Genomic DNA, 16,855 nt, shown 5'->3' with positions numbered 1-16,855 from the left:
TAGAGACTACATCCAGAATTTGGGAGTGGAGAGAATGGAATGGCCTGCCTGCAGTCCTGACCTCAATCCCACCAAACACCTGTGGGATCAACTTGGCCGTGCTGTTCATGCCAGAGTGACCAATATATTCACATTGGCTGACTTGTGACATTGAAGAATGGAATGCCCACAGCAGTGTGTGACCAAGTGGTGACTAGCATGAGAAGGAAGTGCCAGCCTGCTGTGGCTGTGTATCGTCCTTCCACATGGTTCTATGGCCTGTGTTTGTTAAATGAATAAATTGTTAAATTGCCAAAATGTCATGTTTCTTAGGACTTCAATCATCCAACCCAATAAACAACACCAAACAAACTCTGACTATTGCTGATTCTGTTTTTGGACATGAAGCTGACACCAACAACCATAGTGAAGTATCTTCCAGTGGCCAAAGCAGGTGACATCGCAGGAGCTCTGAAACTGTTGGCTAAGGATAAACATAAATTCTGTAAAACTATAACTCCCATTGGCAGTAATACCAGTCAGCTACATCAATAAGAGGTCACTAAAATTTGAATTGAATCAGTATGTAACAGTCAAAACAATGTTGTACTAGGTAGTTTTCTCTGGTTCCCACTAATTGGACCAGGAGTGATGTGTTTAGCCACATGTCCTTCTTAAATTGCTGGTTGTCTGAACGGTTCCAAAAAATAATGTGGGCTTTATAGATAATTGGAAGACTTTCTGGGGAATACCTGGTCTTGTTAGGAGCTACAACATCCAATCCTTGGATGGAGCTAATCTCTTTTCTAGGAATCTGGTCAAACCCCCCAAACTATCCAGAGTTGAGACCAGGAAGCAGAGTTTCAGTCTGGTAAATGGATTGGTTCTTATATAGTGCTTTTCTACTCTGAGAACTCAGTGTTCATACAGTGCACAGTCTGGAGCAGACAGGGATCAAACCACCAACCTTCCGATTAGTAGGTGACCTGACTGCGTCAGCTCCAGACCACCAAAAGACAACAAAAAGTCCCAAAGAAAGAACAATGTGGTATCTACAACTATTGCGGGGTCTACCGTGTTATTGTATGGTCTACCTTATAGTATAAAGCGCCTTGACGCAACTGTTGTTGTGATTTGGCGCTATATAAATGAATTAATTTCAACTGAATTACAACTGCACCAAAGAGTAAAACAGTGAAATGCAGATTATTAAGTTTCTCTCTTAAGTTCCTATTGGTACATGAATTAATAATTCATCAACGTATTGATGTACTCTGCCTTACGGACACCTGGTTACAGCAGGTGGATTATCTTAGTTTAAATGAATCAACACCCGAGTCATACTAACTGTTAGAATCCTTGAAGCTCAAGTTGAGGCGGGTGAGTGGCAACAATCTTCCACTCGAGGTTATCAATCAACCAAAGACCCAGAAAGTGTTTTAATTGTATTTGTTGATATTTGTCGTCCTCCTGGACCTTAATCAGAGTTTCTATCTGATGTCTCCAGGTATACCCTGGGCCTGCTCCTGGAAAGACATGCCCAGCCAAAACACCTAGCCCAGGAGGCGACAGCCTTAGCTGTCTCCTTTCGATGTGGAGTAGCAGCACTGCTCTGAACACCTCCTGACTGACTGAAGTCCTCACCCTATCGCTAAGGCAGAGCCCATCCACCTTTCTGAGAAAATTTCCACTGCTTGTATCTCAGTCTAATTGTGTTAACAAGAAGATCGGACTGAGATACAAGACTCCCCCAAACAACAACGCACCACCTGGTGGCGGATGGATGCATAACATTCAGGACACAATAATTTACTGACATTGGGCATCACATAAAAACATAACAATTAGATTAAACAAGTAAATCCGACCAGTGACAACAACAACAATTACTCGGCTAGTCATACATTGTGAAGTATTACATCTCCACAGCGCAATACCATTGATATTTATTTAGACTTTTGTTGTCCAATTGATCTTTGTGAGTTCACCTTCAGTAATTACTTCCTCCAAACAATCAATGTGTGTTTTAGACCCCATTGCAACAAGACTGTTCAGAGAAGCCCTATCATTTATTAATGCTTCAACATTAAAAACTGTAAACCTATGAATAGGCTAAGTGCCTGAAAATGCTTCAACAAGAGTACTGACAGGGACTAAAAAGAGAGAGTATATTTCACTGGTGTCCCTTCATTGGCTCTCTGTTAAATCCAAAATTGAATTAAAAACCCTTATTATTACATACAAGGTCTTAAATAATCAGGCCCCATCTTATCTTAATGACCTTGTAGTACCATATCACCCTATTAGAGCACTTCGCTCTCGCTCTGCAGGCCTACTTGTTGTTCCTAGAGTATTTAAAAGTAGAATGGGAGGCAGAGCCTTCAGTTTTCAGGCCCCTCTTCTGTGGAACCAGCTTCCAGTTTGGATTCAGGAGACAGACACTATCTCTACTTTTAAGATTAGGCTTCAAACGTTCCTTTTTGACAAAGAATATTATAAGGATGACCCTTAATCCTTCCTTAAGTGTTTCTTCTTGACTCACCTTTATGTGTGTTTGTACACCATTCTGCATGTAATTATTAGTTATTAATAATCTCTAGTTGTGTGTCTTTTTCCCGTCAGTCCCTGAGCCTGGTTCTGCTGGAGGTTTCTTCCTGTTACAAGGAAGTTTGTCCTTCCCGCTGTCACCAAAGTGCTTGCTCATAAGGAGTCAACTAAATGTTGGGGTATTCGCTGTATTATTGTAGGATCTTTACCTTACAACATAAAGCAGCTTGAGGCAGACTGTTGTTGTTGAGACCCCCCAAGCACACTGGGTATGTTCTTTGTAGCCATTAAAGAGTAGAGATTAATAGTAATTTTGCAAGAAAAAAAAAAAAAACTCTCTCTCTCACACACACGCACCAAAAAACCCCAACTTTCATACTGGGATAGTGATGAAAAACGTATACCTTTAGTAGAATGGATAAATGATTACATTATTTATAATATATATTAATATAAACAACATATTAAACAAAATATAGATGATATAAACATAATTTCCTCCAGAATTGTTACCTTCCTATATTAATGCTGCTTGTGATGGCAGAAATAGAAGTGCAGTCCCGCTAACAGAGCGGGAGCATAACAAGGAATTTGAACATTAGCCGTTCATTATATTAGCCTCGACTCGTGGCGGTAATAGTCGGTGTAGTATTAGCAAAAATAGTACCAATTATTCGACGGAGCGGAGGGACACCAGCGTGCTGCGGTTTGTGAATGTCTAGGGATCAGCGGAGAAACACCAATGGATGGCGGCTGTGCTGCGGTTCAATGTTCCACCGTTTTTTCAAGTGGAGAGAAAAGGCGACTGACGCTTGAACGGGTGGAGACTGCTACACGTTTAAATCCCCCGGGTCGGTTTTTCATCTTTCAGCAAGGCCAACTTTTCTTTTTTTCCTTTTCCTCCCATCCGTTGGATTATTTAGAGCTGTTTTAATGTCGTAAGTTACAGGTCTGCAAGGGCGTCGTTGTTGGGAAGTTTATTCCGGGGGGGGTGGGGGGGTTTGACCAGCAAAGGGCCATGGCAGTCGAGGCTCGGCCGGAGCTGGTCGGGAAGCGGTTCCTCTGTGTCAGCGGTGCCGAGCCGCCTGAAATCGGCGACATTGGTCGGTGGCCGTGGAGGTCCGGGGTTATACGGGCCGTCAACCATCGTGACAGCGACAATGCCGAGCTGACGGTAAGGAAAATGCTGACTTTGTCCTCGTAGTTGTCTGTTACATGCAAAGCAAACGGGAAAATCTCTGTGGTTGGTGGCTAGCCAGCGAGGCACTGTTGTAGGCTTGCCAGGCGGAAATTATTTTGCGGCTTTCTTTTCGGTCGCTGCGACTCTTCGGACGCAGGAGTCTGTGGTGTGTATGCACACCTGATTAGTAGAATATGTTGCATTGTTTACGTGTGAGTTTGGCTAGTTTTCGGACCGCTTAAGCCTGCGAGTCAATGCGTGGTAGCTTGGAAAGCAAACGGTTAGTTCAGGTCTAAGTTCTGCGCTTATTTACACGAAATCCTCCAACTTGTGTCTTCCATTAAGCACGCGCTGTGGCTCAGACTGATATAAGTGGGCTGGTTATTCAGTTAGTGCCCAGATCATTTGAAGCGCGGTGTGCCTCTGCCAGCCTGAGGGATATTGTAAGGGTCGATTGACACATAATCAATGCGAAGCACCGAGTGACACGTGAATGGCTCATGTTGTCATTGGAGAAAAGCATGTGTAGGAATTTGAGTCCCTGCTTTACACTGCAGATCAGCTGACGCGTGTCAAGTTGGCTTTCCACAGACGTTAAATAGTCGTTATTACTTCGTGGTTACTAGTCTCCGTCCGTGTTATTAGGGCATTTCTTGTGGCCACTCGGACTTGCGCACGGGTGCGGGAATGCTAGGATTTCCAAACACACAACAGAAGAGGCTCGCTGCAGGCTGAACAAAGGCCATTTTGTCTTCAAGTAAAATATATGGTTTGCATTTTCAAAAAGGACCTTCTGTCACGCTCCTGTCACGCAGGTGCCCATACGTTTCCCGCTTCACGTGTAATAATTGCATTCGTAATAGTAGCCGGGCAGTAAATACACAACCCTCCTTCCTATAAAGAGGCATTTTTTATAACGGGCTAACGTGCCAAAGCCAGCAAACAATGAAATATTTGCCCTGACAAGCCCTTGGCTGGCGAACGCAGTGTATAGTGCATTCTCCCCTTTTCTTTTGTTCAGTCTTTTTTGACTGCCTATGCAGATAACTGGCAGAAGCCCCAGCCCAGCTCTGATTTGATGCTTTAGCCTGTTGTCTTTGTCTATATGTTCCCTTTTTTGAGAGCAGTAAAGCGTCTGGCTTTAAAGCTTATGGCGAATTTAATCATGTGATTGTCACAGAGCTCTGTGGCGGATTTATTCTTTGTGTATGATTTTATTTGTCAAGTTAATTTCTTGCATATTTTCCAACGATTTTGAAGCTTAAACGTTTTTTTTTCAGTGTTCTTAGTCCTTGGCAGACCATAGATGCAACTGATTAATACTGATGTCTTTTTGATTAGAGAGTGGACGAATTTGTGTTGTCACACCTTCCTTGCTTTCTGTTATTCATATAATCAAAGTATCAGGCTGGCATGGGTGGTTATCTTTCATGAATTAATTACAGTTTCATAACAAAACATTGTTGGTGCCTTCACTAGATCAGACATGTGCTTCTTTGTACTGGACAACAGCCGTGTCCCCAGATTACTAATGCCCAGTAGAGCTGGTCCTTGTCTGTGATGTAACTTAGGCATGGAGTAGTGTTCTACTTTAATTCCATACAGTGTGGCACAGTCTCATTAGCAAGGGGCTTAACTATCAGAGTGAATACAGTGGAGAGGGATTTGAGAGTAGATTAGAGGAAGTGTGTCAAGCCAGGTTGCCAGGCCTTTGTCAAGTGTCTCTGATCAGATAGGCCAAAAGTTCATATTTACTGTTAATGCTCACTGAGATTTATTACTCAGCAGATACAAATGTAGAAAAAAGAGAACGCCCCTTAATGTTTTTCACGTTTGTGGCTGAAGTAGAAATCAGTGAGTGTGTATCAAAAATCCGTTGGACAGAACAGCACTTAAGAATTCCTGTAAAGACGATCCTCTTGGTTTCACTGTCTTAAAGTTGCATTTAATTCTAGGGCTGTTCGATATATCGATATATATCGGACGACGATATAAAAACATCTATCGTTTCATTTTACGCTATCGTTTATTTGGTGGTGTCGCAAAATAAACTGTTTACAGCAATACAGTGGGGCAAAAAAGTATTTAGTCAGCCACCGACTGTGCAAGTTCCCCCACTTAAAATGATGACAGAGGTCAGTAATTTGCACCAGAGGTACACTTCAACTGTGAGAGACAGAATGTGAAAAAAAAATCCATGAATCCACATGGTAGGATTTGTAAAGAATTTATTCGTAAATCAGGGTGGAAAATAAGTATTTGGTCAATAACAAAAATACAACTCAATACTTTGTAACATAACCTTTGTTGGCAATAACAGAGGTCAAACGTTTACTATAGGTCTTTACCAGGTTTGCACACACAGTAGCTGGTATTTTGGCCCATTCCTCCATGCAGATCTTCTCGAGAGCAGTGATGTTTTGGGGCTGTCGCCGAGCAACACGGACTTTCAACTCCCGCCACAGATTTTCTATGGGGTTGAGGTCTGGAGACTGGCTAGGCCACTCCAGGACTTTCAAATGCTTCTTACGGAGCCACTCCTTTGTTGCCCGGGCGGTGTGTTTTGGATCATTGTCATGTTGGAAGACCCAGCCTCGTTTCATCTTCAAAGTTCTCACTGATGGAAGGAGGTTTTGGCTCAAAATCTCACGATACATGGCCCCATTCATTCTGTCCTTAACACGGATCAGTCGTCCTGTCCCCTTGGCAGAAAAACAGCCCCATAGCATGATGTTTCCACCCCCATGCTTCACAGTAGGTATGGTGTTCTTGGGATGCAACTTCTTCCTCCAAACACGACGAGTTGAGTTTATACCAAAAAGTTCTACTTTGGTTTCATCTGACCACATGACATTCTCCCAATCCTCTGCTGTATCATCCATGTGCTCTCTGGCAAACTTCAGACGGGCCTGGACATGCACTGGCTTCAGCAGCGGAACACGTCTGGCACTGCGGGATTTGATTCCCTGCCGTTGTAGTGTGTTACTGATGGTGACCTTTGTTACTTTGGTCCCAGCTCTCTGCAGGTCATTCACCAGGTCCCCCCGTGTGGTTCTGGGATCTTTGCTCACCGTTCTCATGATCATTTTGACCCCACGGGATGAGATCTTGCGTGGAGCCCCAGATGGAGGGAGATTATCAGTGGTCTTGTATGTCTTCCATTTTCTGATGATTGCTCCCACAGTTGATTTTTTCACACCAAGCTGCTTGCCTATTGTAGATTCACTCTTCCCAGTCTGGTGCAGGTCTACAATACTTTTCCTGGTGTCCTTCGAAAGCTCTTTGGTCTTGGCCATGGCGGAGTTTGGAGTCTGACTGTTTGAGGCTGTGGACAGGTGTCTTTTATACAGATGATGAGTTCAAACAGGTGCCATTCATACAGGTAACGAGTGGGGGACAGAAAAGCGTCTTACAGAAGACGTTACAGGTCTGTGAGAGCCAGAGATTTTCCTTGTTTGAGGTGACCAAATACTTATTTTCCACCCTGATTTACGAATAAATTCTTTACAAATCCTACCATGTGGATTCATGGATTTTTTTTCACATTCTGTCTCTCACAGTTGAAGTGTACCTCTGGTGCAAATTACTGACCTCTGTCATCATTTTAAGTGGGGGAACTTGCACAATCGGTGGCTGACTAAATACTTTTTTGCCCCACTGTATTTGTTCATGGTTCTGATGGTCGCTGTAGTAGCTTCTTCTTCAATTTCTTAAAGTTCTCTCTTTCTCTTATATTTAATATAACCACACTACAGACGGACAAGCGCCTGTTTTTATGTGTTGTCGTTAGCAACAACGACGGTAACACCATCGCGTGTCCGCTTGTTTATGTTTCACAATAAAGCTCAAGATCCTGTTGAGACGTTTCAAAATAAACTGAATCACGCGAAAGAGCAGATTATTTACAGATGAGAATTAAAAAAGACAAGCCAGGTGCTAAAAAATAAACCTTAGACTCAAACGTTAGAAAGTTACAACTTATGTCTAAAAATGTATAGTTTCATACATCGGTTAAAACACTCGACTCCAGCTACACGACGCACAACAGGAAACACTTCACGCAAGTCGAGCTGCCCGAGATTCACAGAATTTACAGAAAATGTTACATTTTTGTGATTTATATCGTTATCGGACGATAGACGTCTTATATCGGGATATGAGATTCTGGACATATCGCACAGCCCTATTTAACTCTTATATGGAGTGGAAGAGCTTATTACTTGATTTGGAAAAAGAAAGAAAATATGTTGTTTCTCTGATTGTTGCAGTGCGGTCCGTGTGACCTGATCACAGACAGCGTTGATGCACTGAGATGTGATCGGTCAGACGTATTCATATCGTATTCATTTGGTTGCATGGTTAGCCAACCATGTTGGCTACTCACAGTTTCTAGAGTTCATTTTGCATAAGACAGTTTAACAATTGTGTGTAAATATGAAGAGCTCCGAATTAAGTGACCATATACCCTGTGTGTTTACTCAAGGGTTGGTACAGGGTGCTTTGGAGGTCATTGTTGGTAACTGGTTGTTTATAAAGGTCTTCTAAGCTATATTATCAGGGTTGATTGAGTTAATGTAGAGTTTTCCCAGGTATGACATGAGAAAACAAAAAAGTGAAACTCGTTGGTATTTTGACTTCTGCATTTTTCACTCTAACACTCGTGGATTGAGTCAGTGAGCATGGAAATAATCATAATTGTCTTTGTGTGATTTTACCAGGTTAATATTCAAAATTCAAAGAGCCATGAAATGCTGTGGACTGTGTCTGACAGATTTTATTATGTCAAAATTATTTAAGATCTTAAATTTGACATCTGGCTAAGCTGTATATCAAGTAAAGTGGCAGAACCTGTTTTACCTTTAATATAAAACATCTTCAGTCAGGCGTGGGCGATATATCGAATATACTCGATGTATTGCTAGTTTTTGCATGTACGATGGTTAATGGTTATGATAAAGCCATGTTGAGTATAAATTGCCATAGAAATATTAAGCTGTCTGCATATGAGGTTTTCCTCTCCCACACGCTGCGAAGGCATTATTACTCCGTTATTACTCCGTTATTACTCCGTTATTACTCCGTTATTACTCCTACTTTCAGTTTTTATTTTGTCTCATGAATTCATGATGATGTTGAAAAAAAATGTTGAACGGTGTATGGTTCAAAATAACATTTGGCTTTGGAGGTTGTAAACATATCGTGATATATGTCGTTTATTGTGATATAGCCCAAAAAAAAATCATGATATTAGATTTTCCTCATGTTAACCCAGTCCTACCTTGAGTGCAGTGATTTGGTCCTATATAAATAACACTGAATTAAACGCAGCACGGTGGTTAGCACTGTTGCCGCACAGCAAGAAGGTCCTGAGTTCAATTCCAACATCAGGCCGGGGTCTTTCTGTGTGGAGTTTGCATGTTCTCCCCGTGTTTGCGTGGGTTCTCTCCGGGTACTCCGGCTTCCTCCCACCGTCCAAAGACATGCAGCTTGTGGGGATAGGTTAATTGATTTATCCAAATTGCCACTAGGTGTGAATGTGCGAGTGAATGTGAGTGTGAATGGTTGTCTGTCCCTATGTGTTAGCCCTGCGACAGACTGGCGACCTGTCCAGGGTGTACCCCGCCTTTCGCCCTATGACAGCTGGGATAGGCTCCAGCGCCCCCCGCGACCCTGAAAAGGATAAGTGGAAGCGAATGGATGGATGGATTAAACGCTGTTTTCTGTTTGTCTTCAAATCATTTGTTTTCAAAGTACTTTCTGACAAATAAACAAGTAACACTGATTGCTTCTCAGTGTCCTGCAGTTTAACTATGACTTCATTATGTTGGACTACAACCTGTAGGCCTCATTCATCTCAGTGAGCTTGACATAACGTGACATGAACCATTGTTCACTCCTCTCCTGGTCAGAGTGACCCTTGCCAGAGGTGTTTGTTTATCTCTTCACGAGCGTCTTTTTGCCCAGGAGCAGGCTTACAAATACATTGTAACTAAATCTTAATCCTGTTACACAGAATGTCATAACTGTTAGTTAATAAGATACAATGTATCTGTTTTGATGAAATAACAGTTTAGTTTGATACAGTTGGTTCTGCTTATAATGATATTTAATGAGTAGCCGCAGGGTTAGATTCAGTCTACGTGTGTTTATTTTCCATCTCATGTCATATCATGTCAGGCTCTTGTTACTTCCTAATCTATTTGCAGTGTCACTAGGTGTTTGCCACCTGAGAAGCCTAAAGTCATTTTAATTAGCTCTGCTTCGGTTCTGGCAGGATTTTTAAAAAGAATAAAGTTCAGAAAATGAAAATAAATTACTCCATTGATGATTTTTGTGAGTTCCTCTGCATTTGAGCCAGTATTGGTTCTGCAAGCACTCTGAAACACAAACTGGTAGCAGGTTTAAATGGAACTGATATAAAATGATAAATATTAACCCGAGAGCTGAACATCTGTGAAGCAGTCATATTAAACAATGTCTAAACAGCATTATAGGCCCCCATAGTTTTCAGTTGCTTGAGAGACAGTGACACATGCTTAAAGAAAAGGCAAAGCTCAGCAGCAAAGCTCTACTCTGGCACATTAGACAAAAAATTGACAAACTCATCTGGATTCACAGTGAATAGAAAGGGCAGGGCAGCCAGGTCATTGCCTATAGGAGCTTTTGTTTTTCATTACAATCCACTGTGTGTGTGTGTGTGTGTGTGTGTGTGTGTGTGTGTGTGTGTGTGTGTGTGTGTGTGTGTGTGTGTGTGTGTACAGAACCTTTGGTGCCAGTTTGTTTTTAAGGCTGTAGCCTTCGGTTCATCACTGTGTGGCTAATCAGCAGAAAATAACAGGCTGTGAGTGGAAAAGAACCTTCCACATACAGAATCCATGCATGGGTGTTGCAGTGTGTGTGAGTGTGTGTGTTGGGTCGTGAATAACAACATTGTTTAGAAACAGAGGGAATAAATGTGGCAGAATAGATGCTGTCAGCTTCTTGTGTAGATGTAGGCTTAGTCCACATGAAATAGACCCATATACTATATCATTCTGTACAAGACACAATGGATTTGAGTTCTTTGCATTGTTGTTCGGTGCTTCGTCTGTTTTTCAGTTTTCACTTAAAATGTGTTCTTCAACAGGTCAGTCCAAATTATAGTCACATGACTGTACATATGAGTCACATGGTCTTCAATTCATTTTGTTACATGGTTAAAAAATATTGTAAAATTTCTGTTAATATTGTGAAGAAGCTTTGTATTATCTCAGGCCGAGCTTCTCACCACCGCGCACTCATTTCTTTTATGCTCTGTAAAAATCTCTCATAGAGCTGTCGACAAATACTCTAAATTTCATTATATAATTGAATAGTTAAAAAAAGATTTGGGAGAAAAGAAGCACTTGTGTCTGTTTCGTGAGCCACACAGGATGTAAAGCTGAAAAACGATGTTGTTGGGAGGTTAGCTGAGCACAGTTAAGACTTTAAATGTACTGCAAATTCTTCAGGATATTCTTGTAGTACTACGTTTCTCACATTAGTTATAGCATTCGTTTCAGTTCAATCAGGTAAATAAATGAAATGTGTAGAATGGTTATATTTATTTATTAGGTTGGCATCAGTGCATTGAGCTACATTTTGCAATATGACATCCAAGCTGTGAGGTGTCTGTGCAGCGTGGTAACGAGATCCACCAAATGTTAGTGGTTTGTTTTCTGGTGCCTAAGGAAACAAAATGTAATCTGAAGCCAAGTTGGGATGGCTGGATGCACCCTTCCCCCATTGCTGTCAGACACACACACACACACACACACACACACACACACACACACACACACACACACACACACACACACACACACACACACACTGAACCTCATTGCTTCATACAGCAGCCACAAAGTCTTCTACAGGCTCTCGGGCTTCCTAGATATCCCTGGGAATATATTAGGCTCCTCTAGTCAGCAGCTGCTCTAGCTTCCTGCAGGACCTTGTCAGACCTCAGTGGGCTGTTCTTCTGTTCTTAGTGTGGCATGGTGTAACTGTATAATGCTAAAACGTATTATAACCTTGTGTATTGTTCCTAGCTGCAGCAATACATTTAATGTTAAAACCAAAGGAAGGCTGTCCATTTTCACTTTGTCTATTAAGCAGTAAGTGATTCTTCATTGATGGCTAGCTGCACTGAAATGAGAGAATGCATCAGGTAGCAGTAATGCTAACTGATGCTAAGGTTTGTAGAGCACTTTTTAAATGATGACTTGTTGGAGAGGGTGTTTGAGTCAGGTGCACTGTGCTCTGCTGCACTAAGCTTCAGTCTGATACTCTGTGGTTGACTTTTCCCTGTAATAGGTTGGGTGTACGATATTCCACCCATCTTATTTGCAAAGAAATGACTTTGCACCATAACGAGAGGGCCAGGTGGCACAATCAGTGGGCAGAGCAGAGGTCCACAACGTCCGATCAGGAGCATTTCATGTAATATTACGGTGTAATTTAACCCCTATATATCCTGGGGTTAAGTTGTTCTTTTCCCAGGCACACTGCAACCATAACAGAGTTTTTTTTTTATCATGGCATGATTGGGAATCCTAATATCATCAACATCTGTGGAAGGAACAAAAATCGCCACTGTACCATCTCCTTCGCTTTGTTTTTTCTCGCTTGTAGTGGTAAGAAGTAATCTAGTTACTGAGATAATGTGGTCAAACTAGAAAAAAGCTCAAGTTTCCAAAACAGTTTTTAAACAAATTGAACTGGAGCACTTTCAAGGACTTTCTTGACAGACCAGAAGTAAAACTAATTTCTTTTCCCTGTGTAAGTAATGGTCAGGAGGTAAGGCAAAGCAACAGTAAAGCTGTGTATCATGAAAATACTCAAAAGTTCATTTAACGGCAACATTTTAAAATAGAAATACATCAAAGTGCAGCAGGAAAGCACTAATGAAGCTAAACAGAATGAAATAACTAACCTCTCATGCCTTACTGGAGAATTCCCAAGCTCTCCGAATCACCGTCCAGTTGAACGATGTGCTCTGCACAGTGTGCGAGGGCGGACACACCAAACAGCTCCCATATCAGGATTTTGACTGTGTAATATTTCAGCCAGAGCAGTGAAACTTCCAGTACTCCGCTCTCACAGCAGAGCATGTATAACTGAGTTATAGAAGGAAGATCCCAAAGCATCGTCCTGCAGATTGACTCACTTGCTATCATCAGTGTCTACGCCTTCATCAGGTGGTGTCATCCGCCCGCTCCAAACCTTGCAGTTGTTCGTCTGAGCTGCTTTCTTCCATTAAAGCTTCTCTTCCTCACTGACTGTTTGCTCTATAAGGTAAATGCCTCATCTTTTGGTTTTCTGTGTTAAAAACCCAACACAGTGAGTAATGAGTGATGCAGCGACGTTACAGTGGTGAGCTGGAAAATGATTATACATCTAAAGAAAAAGGACAGTCATTTTAATTTTTCATAAAATAAATGAGCATCACACAAACCACTCACATGATTTAATTTCTGTGTGTAGACAGACTGTGTAGTTTTTATTACATTTTGGCCTCATGTTGAATTTCACATCATCATCCCCCAAATAATTCAACTCAATTAAATCAAAACACAATGCAAAGTAGTATTAAACTGTCATCATATCAGCTAACCTCATGCCCTGTTTTCACTCTGTGGGAAGGCTTCAGTAATGGATCACAGCTCAGTGAGTGGCTTACCTTTGGAGGATAACAGTGCGTGGCCGAGCTCTTTGGAAAACCTTCTAAGCTCTCAGTGTAGGCATGAATCAACAGCTACGTGAACAGCTTTGTTTAGTCAGGATCTTTTTCTGTAGACGGCTTTGAGCAAACTACATAATGCACTGTGTAGGCCAATGTCACGGATAAATCAAAACATGTGAGCTGACCTGTGGGGTTTCCACAGCAAAGTCAGTGTCTCAGTAAAGCATGTAGGGAGGAAGCATAAGGAGCGAGTAAACCTGAGCTCGTCTGACTGCTTCAGCACCTCTGTCCTCACGCTTGGCTGATTTGGCATAAAAGAGGTAATGCAATACTACACACTGAGATGGTTTGACTGGACTTAATGTCTAAAATGTTTCTTCAATTTGTATATAGCTGGGATCCAAATAAGTAGTATAGATCAACGCCACCATGGGATGTCTCTCATAAAAGCAACTCGACTCAATAAATGACTTGTGTCGCACTTCAGACTCATTTCAGTCCAGCCCAGAGCTGTTCTGTGTGTTTTTGAACGCTGCTGTCAGTCAACCAGGAGACTGGCTGGGCCCTCTAACGAGACTGTTACCAAAGAATGTGAGCGAAGCTATTTTTGTGTAGCCAGTAATGAGGAGGTTGTACTCATTCAGTTTGGAACATCTCCCACATGGATTGATGGAGGCACTGTGGCTCGCATGCGTTCATCTTGTCTTCTGCTGCCGTCTTCAGTTTTGGAGCACAAGGTGAGTGGAGTGTTGTTTGTCTGCTACCTGTGAGCAGTGAGCTTCAACTTACCCGCTACATAATGCGCCCGACTTCTGTCCTAGCTGAAACCAGTCGGCCCTGAAACATAATTCACTTAATCTTGTCATCTACTGATTCGTTATATTAAACGTGGTTGCTCTGTGCCAGTGGGACACTACAAAGCATAGAGTGACAGCTGGCGTGCCGGCAGCCTCAGTAGATGAATTTTAAACAGAACACTTTGTTCTCTGTGAGCAAAGACACCAACCATTCCTACCTGATAAGACTGTGATGAACAATATAAATCTCCTATTATGGTTTTGTCACTACCACCACCATAGATGCTGGCTGTCATGGTTACTGAAGCACACCACCTCGTTGATTTCTCTAAATCTTACCATGTGTTTTTATAAACAACAATAAGGTAACACCTTAATCGCCTGCCTAATCCTGGTAGGGCTCACCGTGCTCCCAGTATGGCTTAGACCCACTGGGGCACCGTGCCAGGCTGATGCTGGTCACGTCTGTTCTGGTGATTGTTTTTGTCATGCAGGGGGATCCACTGTACTGAGCGGGGTGTGCTTTATACTAACATTAATATTACTGATTAATGTTCTCCTGATAGTCCTTTAATAATATGGTGAGCATCTAGTCTGATGGAGTCTGCTTTTGGCTTCACCTGTGGCTCCGGTCGGTGCCCTTATTGGACTTAAAGAAGCATTGCAATAATAATCACATCTCTAAAAAGCTGCCGTTATATTTTATGTGTTGGATGCTCTCTTTACTTATGTGGAATTAGTTGTTTTTCATGTATCTACCACATGATGTGTTTGTTGCAGTGCAGGGTTGTGTCCAAGGATGATGACGTCAGCAGTGTTGATTTTTAAATGAAAGCTTAATCTGACGGTGCAAACTCCACTGTGTGCTGGGAGGCCACCATTAAGGAATAATTATATCTCAGCTGTTTAACTGATGAAGTCCACTTATGTTAATTCTGGTGTTCTAAATTGTTCATTGTTGTATATGAACGTCCACGTGTGTCTTTACTAGGGCTGCCACAAACGATTATTTTGATAGTCGACTAGTCACCGATTATTTTTGCGATTAGTCGACTAATCAGATCATGCATCCATTGGACGTAAAACTACAGCTTATTGCACCAGCAGCACCTGCTCTTATATAACTATCATTAGCTTACAGCTTTAAGCTTTTAAGGTCTGTGCTAACTAAAAATAAAGACGATAGTTTATTCAATTTTAATGAAATCTGCAGATTGTTTCGGTGAAGTTTAATAAACTCCTTGCTATCTAAAATATAACAGGACACCGGAGTAAATTCTGGAGCATCTCACACTTCTGATAATCAGCTGTCTGCTTGACGTTTATTCAGCTGTGTAAAAACTTTAATCTCAGCCAAACCGATTTACTCAGGAACAAATAAAATATTAAAAAAGCCAAACAATAACATTTTTAAGTTATCTAAGTGACTCATATATATTTAACCTGAGTAGCGACAGACGGCAGTGGGTTTGAAAACGATTTGGGTGAGCCTAGCCCCCGGCTAACTATCGAGCTAGTGGGTAACAGACGTCTCCGAAAACGTCGGAGCGCTTTTGAAAATATGTAGTGTCCTGATAAACTGAGCAGATATTTGAGGTTTACACAGCTACATTCTCCATGAAAATATGTTAAACGTTTATTTTGTGACCCAGAAAGAATAATAAGAGTAACATTAAAACTAACTAGCTGCCGCCATTGTTGGAAACTAAGCTGGGCTGCGCTATGAATTCTGGGACACAGCTTCTTCTTCTTCTTCGGGGTTAATGGCAGCTGGCATCCTTATACATGCAGTGCTGCCATCTTCTGTGTCAGGCCGTTATTACACTCTTAAATCCTGCTACTTATTCCTGCGTCCTTTGTGATCTTACAAAGCTTCAAACGACGCGTCGACTATTAAATCAGTCGTCGACGATTTTGATAGTCGACGTAATCGTGACTAGTCGACTAATCGTGGCAGCCCTAGTCTTTACCTGAGTTTCTTCTGTTTGGGTAGCACAGAGTGTGGAGAATAAATGGTGCACGTTAACCTCCTCCTGCCTCGACCCGGCTGTGATACGAGTATACCGAATACTTCTTTGTTTAACTGCTGGGTATACCCAGATGGAAGTTATTGTATGTGCTGTACTCCAGTTTACCTCCGAGCTGTATGTGTAGATCCAGTTTCCAGGCGATAAACGTATAGTCCAGCAGACGAGGTGTAATCTAAGTTGATCGCTTGACCATTAAATGAGTTTGAATGCTAACCACTGAATGACGTTATAGCAGGAAATGCAAAACCCACTGTCGGTTCTTTGTCTCTTACCTCTGTCCGTCTGTTTGATCAAATAGCTCAAAAAGATTTCTGCACACCTAGGGCTGTGCAATATGACCAGAATCTCATATCCCGATACAAGACATCTATCGTCCGATAACCATATAAATCACAAAAATGTAACATTTTCTGTAAAGTCTGTGAATCTCGGGCAGCTCGTCTTGCGTGAAGTGTTTCCAGCTGCGCGTCGTGTAGCTGGAGTCGAGTGTTTTAACCGATGCATGAAACGATACATTTTTAATCTTGATGCTTGCTCAATCATCCAGGTAACTAAATCAAAGGCAGCCATTCCCCAACTCTCTGTCAATGGGACTCATGGCCATTGATCAGTGGTCATT

The 16,855-nt window shown here is 41.9% G+C and overlaps 1 protein-coding gene across 2 annotated transcripts in view; it reads left to right on the top strand.

Moving 5' to 3' along the window:
• Nucleotides 1-3,287: 3,287 nt before the first annotated feature.
• The window catches only part of jmjd1cb (jumonji domain containing 1Cb), a 122,129-nt gene continuing 108,561 nt past the window's right edge, over nt 3,288-16,855 (top strand). For both annotated transcript variants that reach the window (XM_004570373.6, XM_004570372.5), the window contains exon 1: nt 3,288-3,700. In XM_004570373.6, coding sequence (XP_004570430.3) covers nt 3,545-3,700 — 156 coding nt within the window. In that variant the 5' untranslated portion in view covers nt 3,288-3,544. The remainder of the gene's footprint in view (nt 3,701-16,855) is intronic.

This window comes from Maylandia zebra, linkage group LG8, assembly GCF_041146795.1.
Source record: "Maylandia zebra isolate NMK-2024a linkage group LG8, Mzebra_GT3a, whole genome shotgun sequence".
Lineage (NCBI taxonomy): Eukaryota > Metazoa > Chordata > Actinopteri > Cichliformes > Cichlidae > Maylandia > Maylandia zebra.
This window is presented reverse-complemented; position numbering and strand designations above follow the sequence as displayed.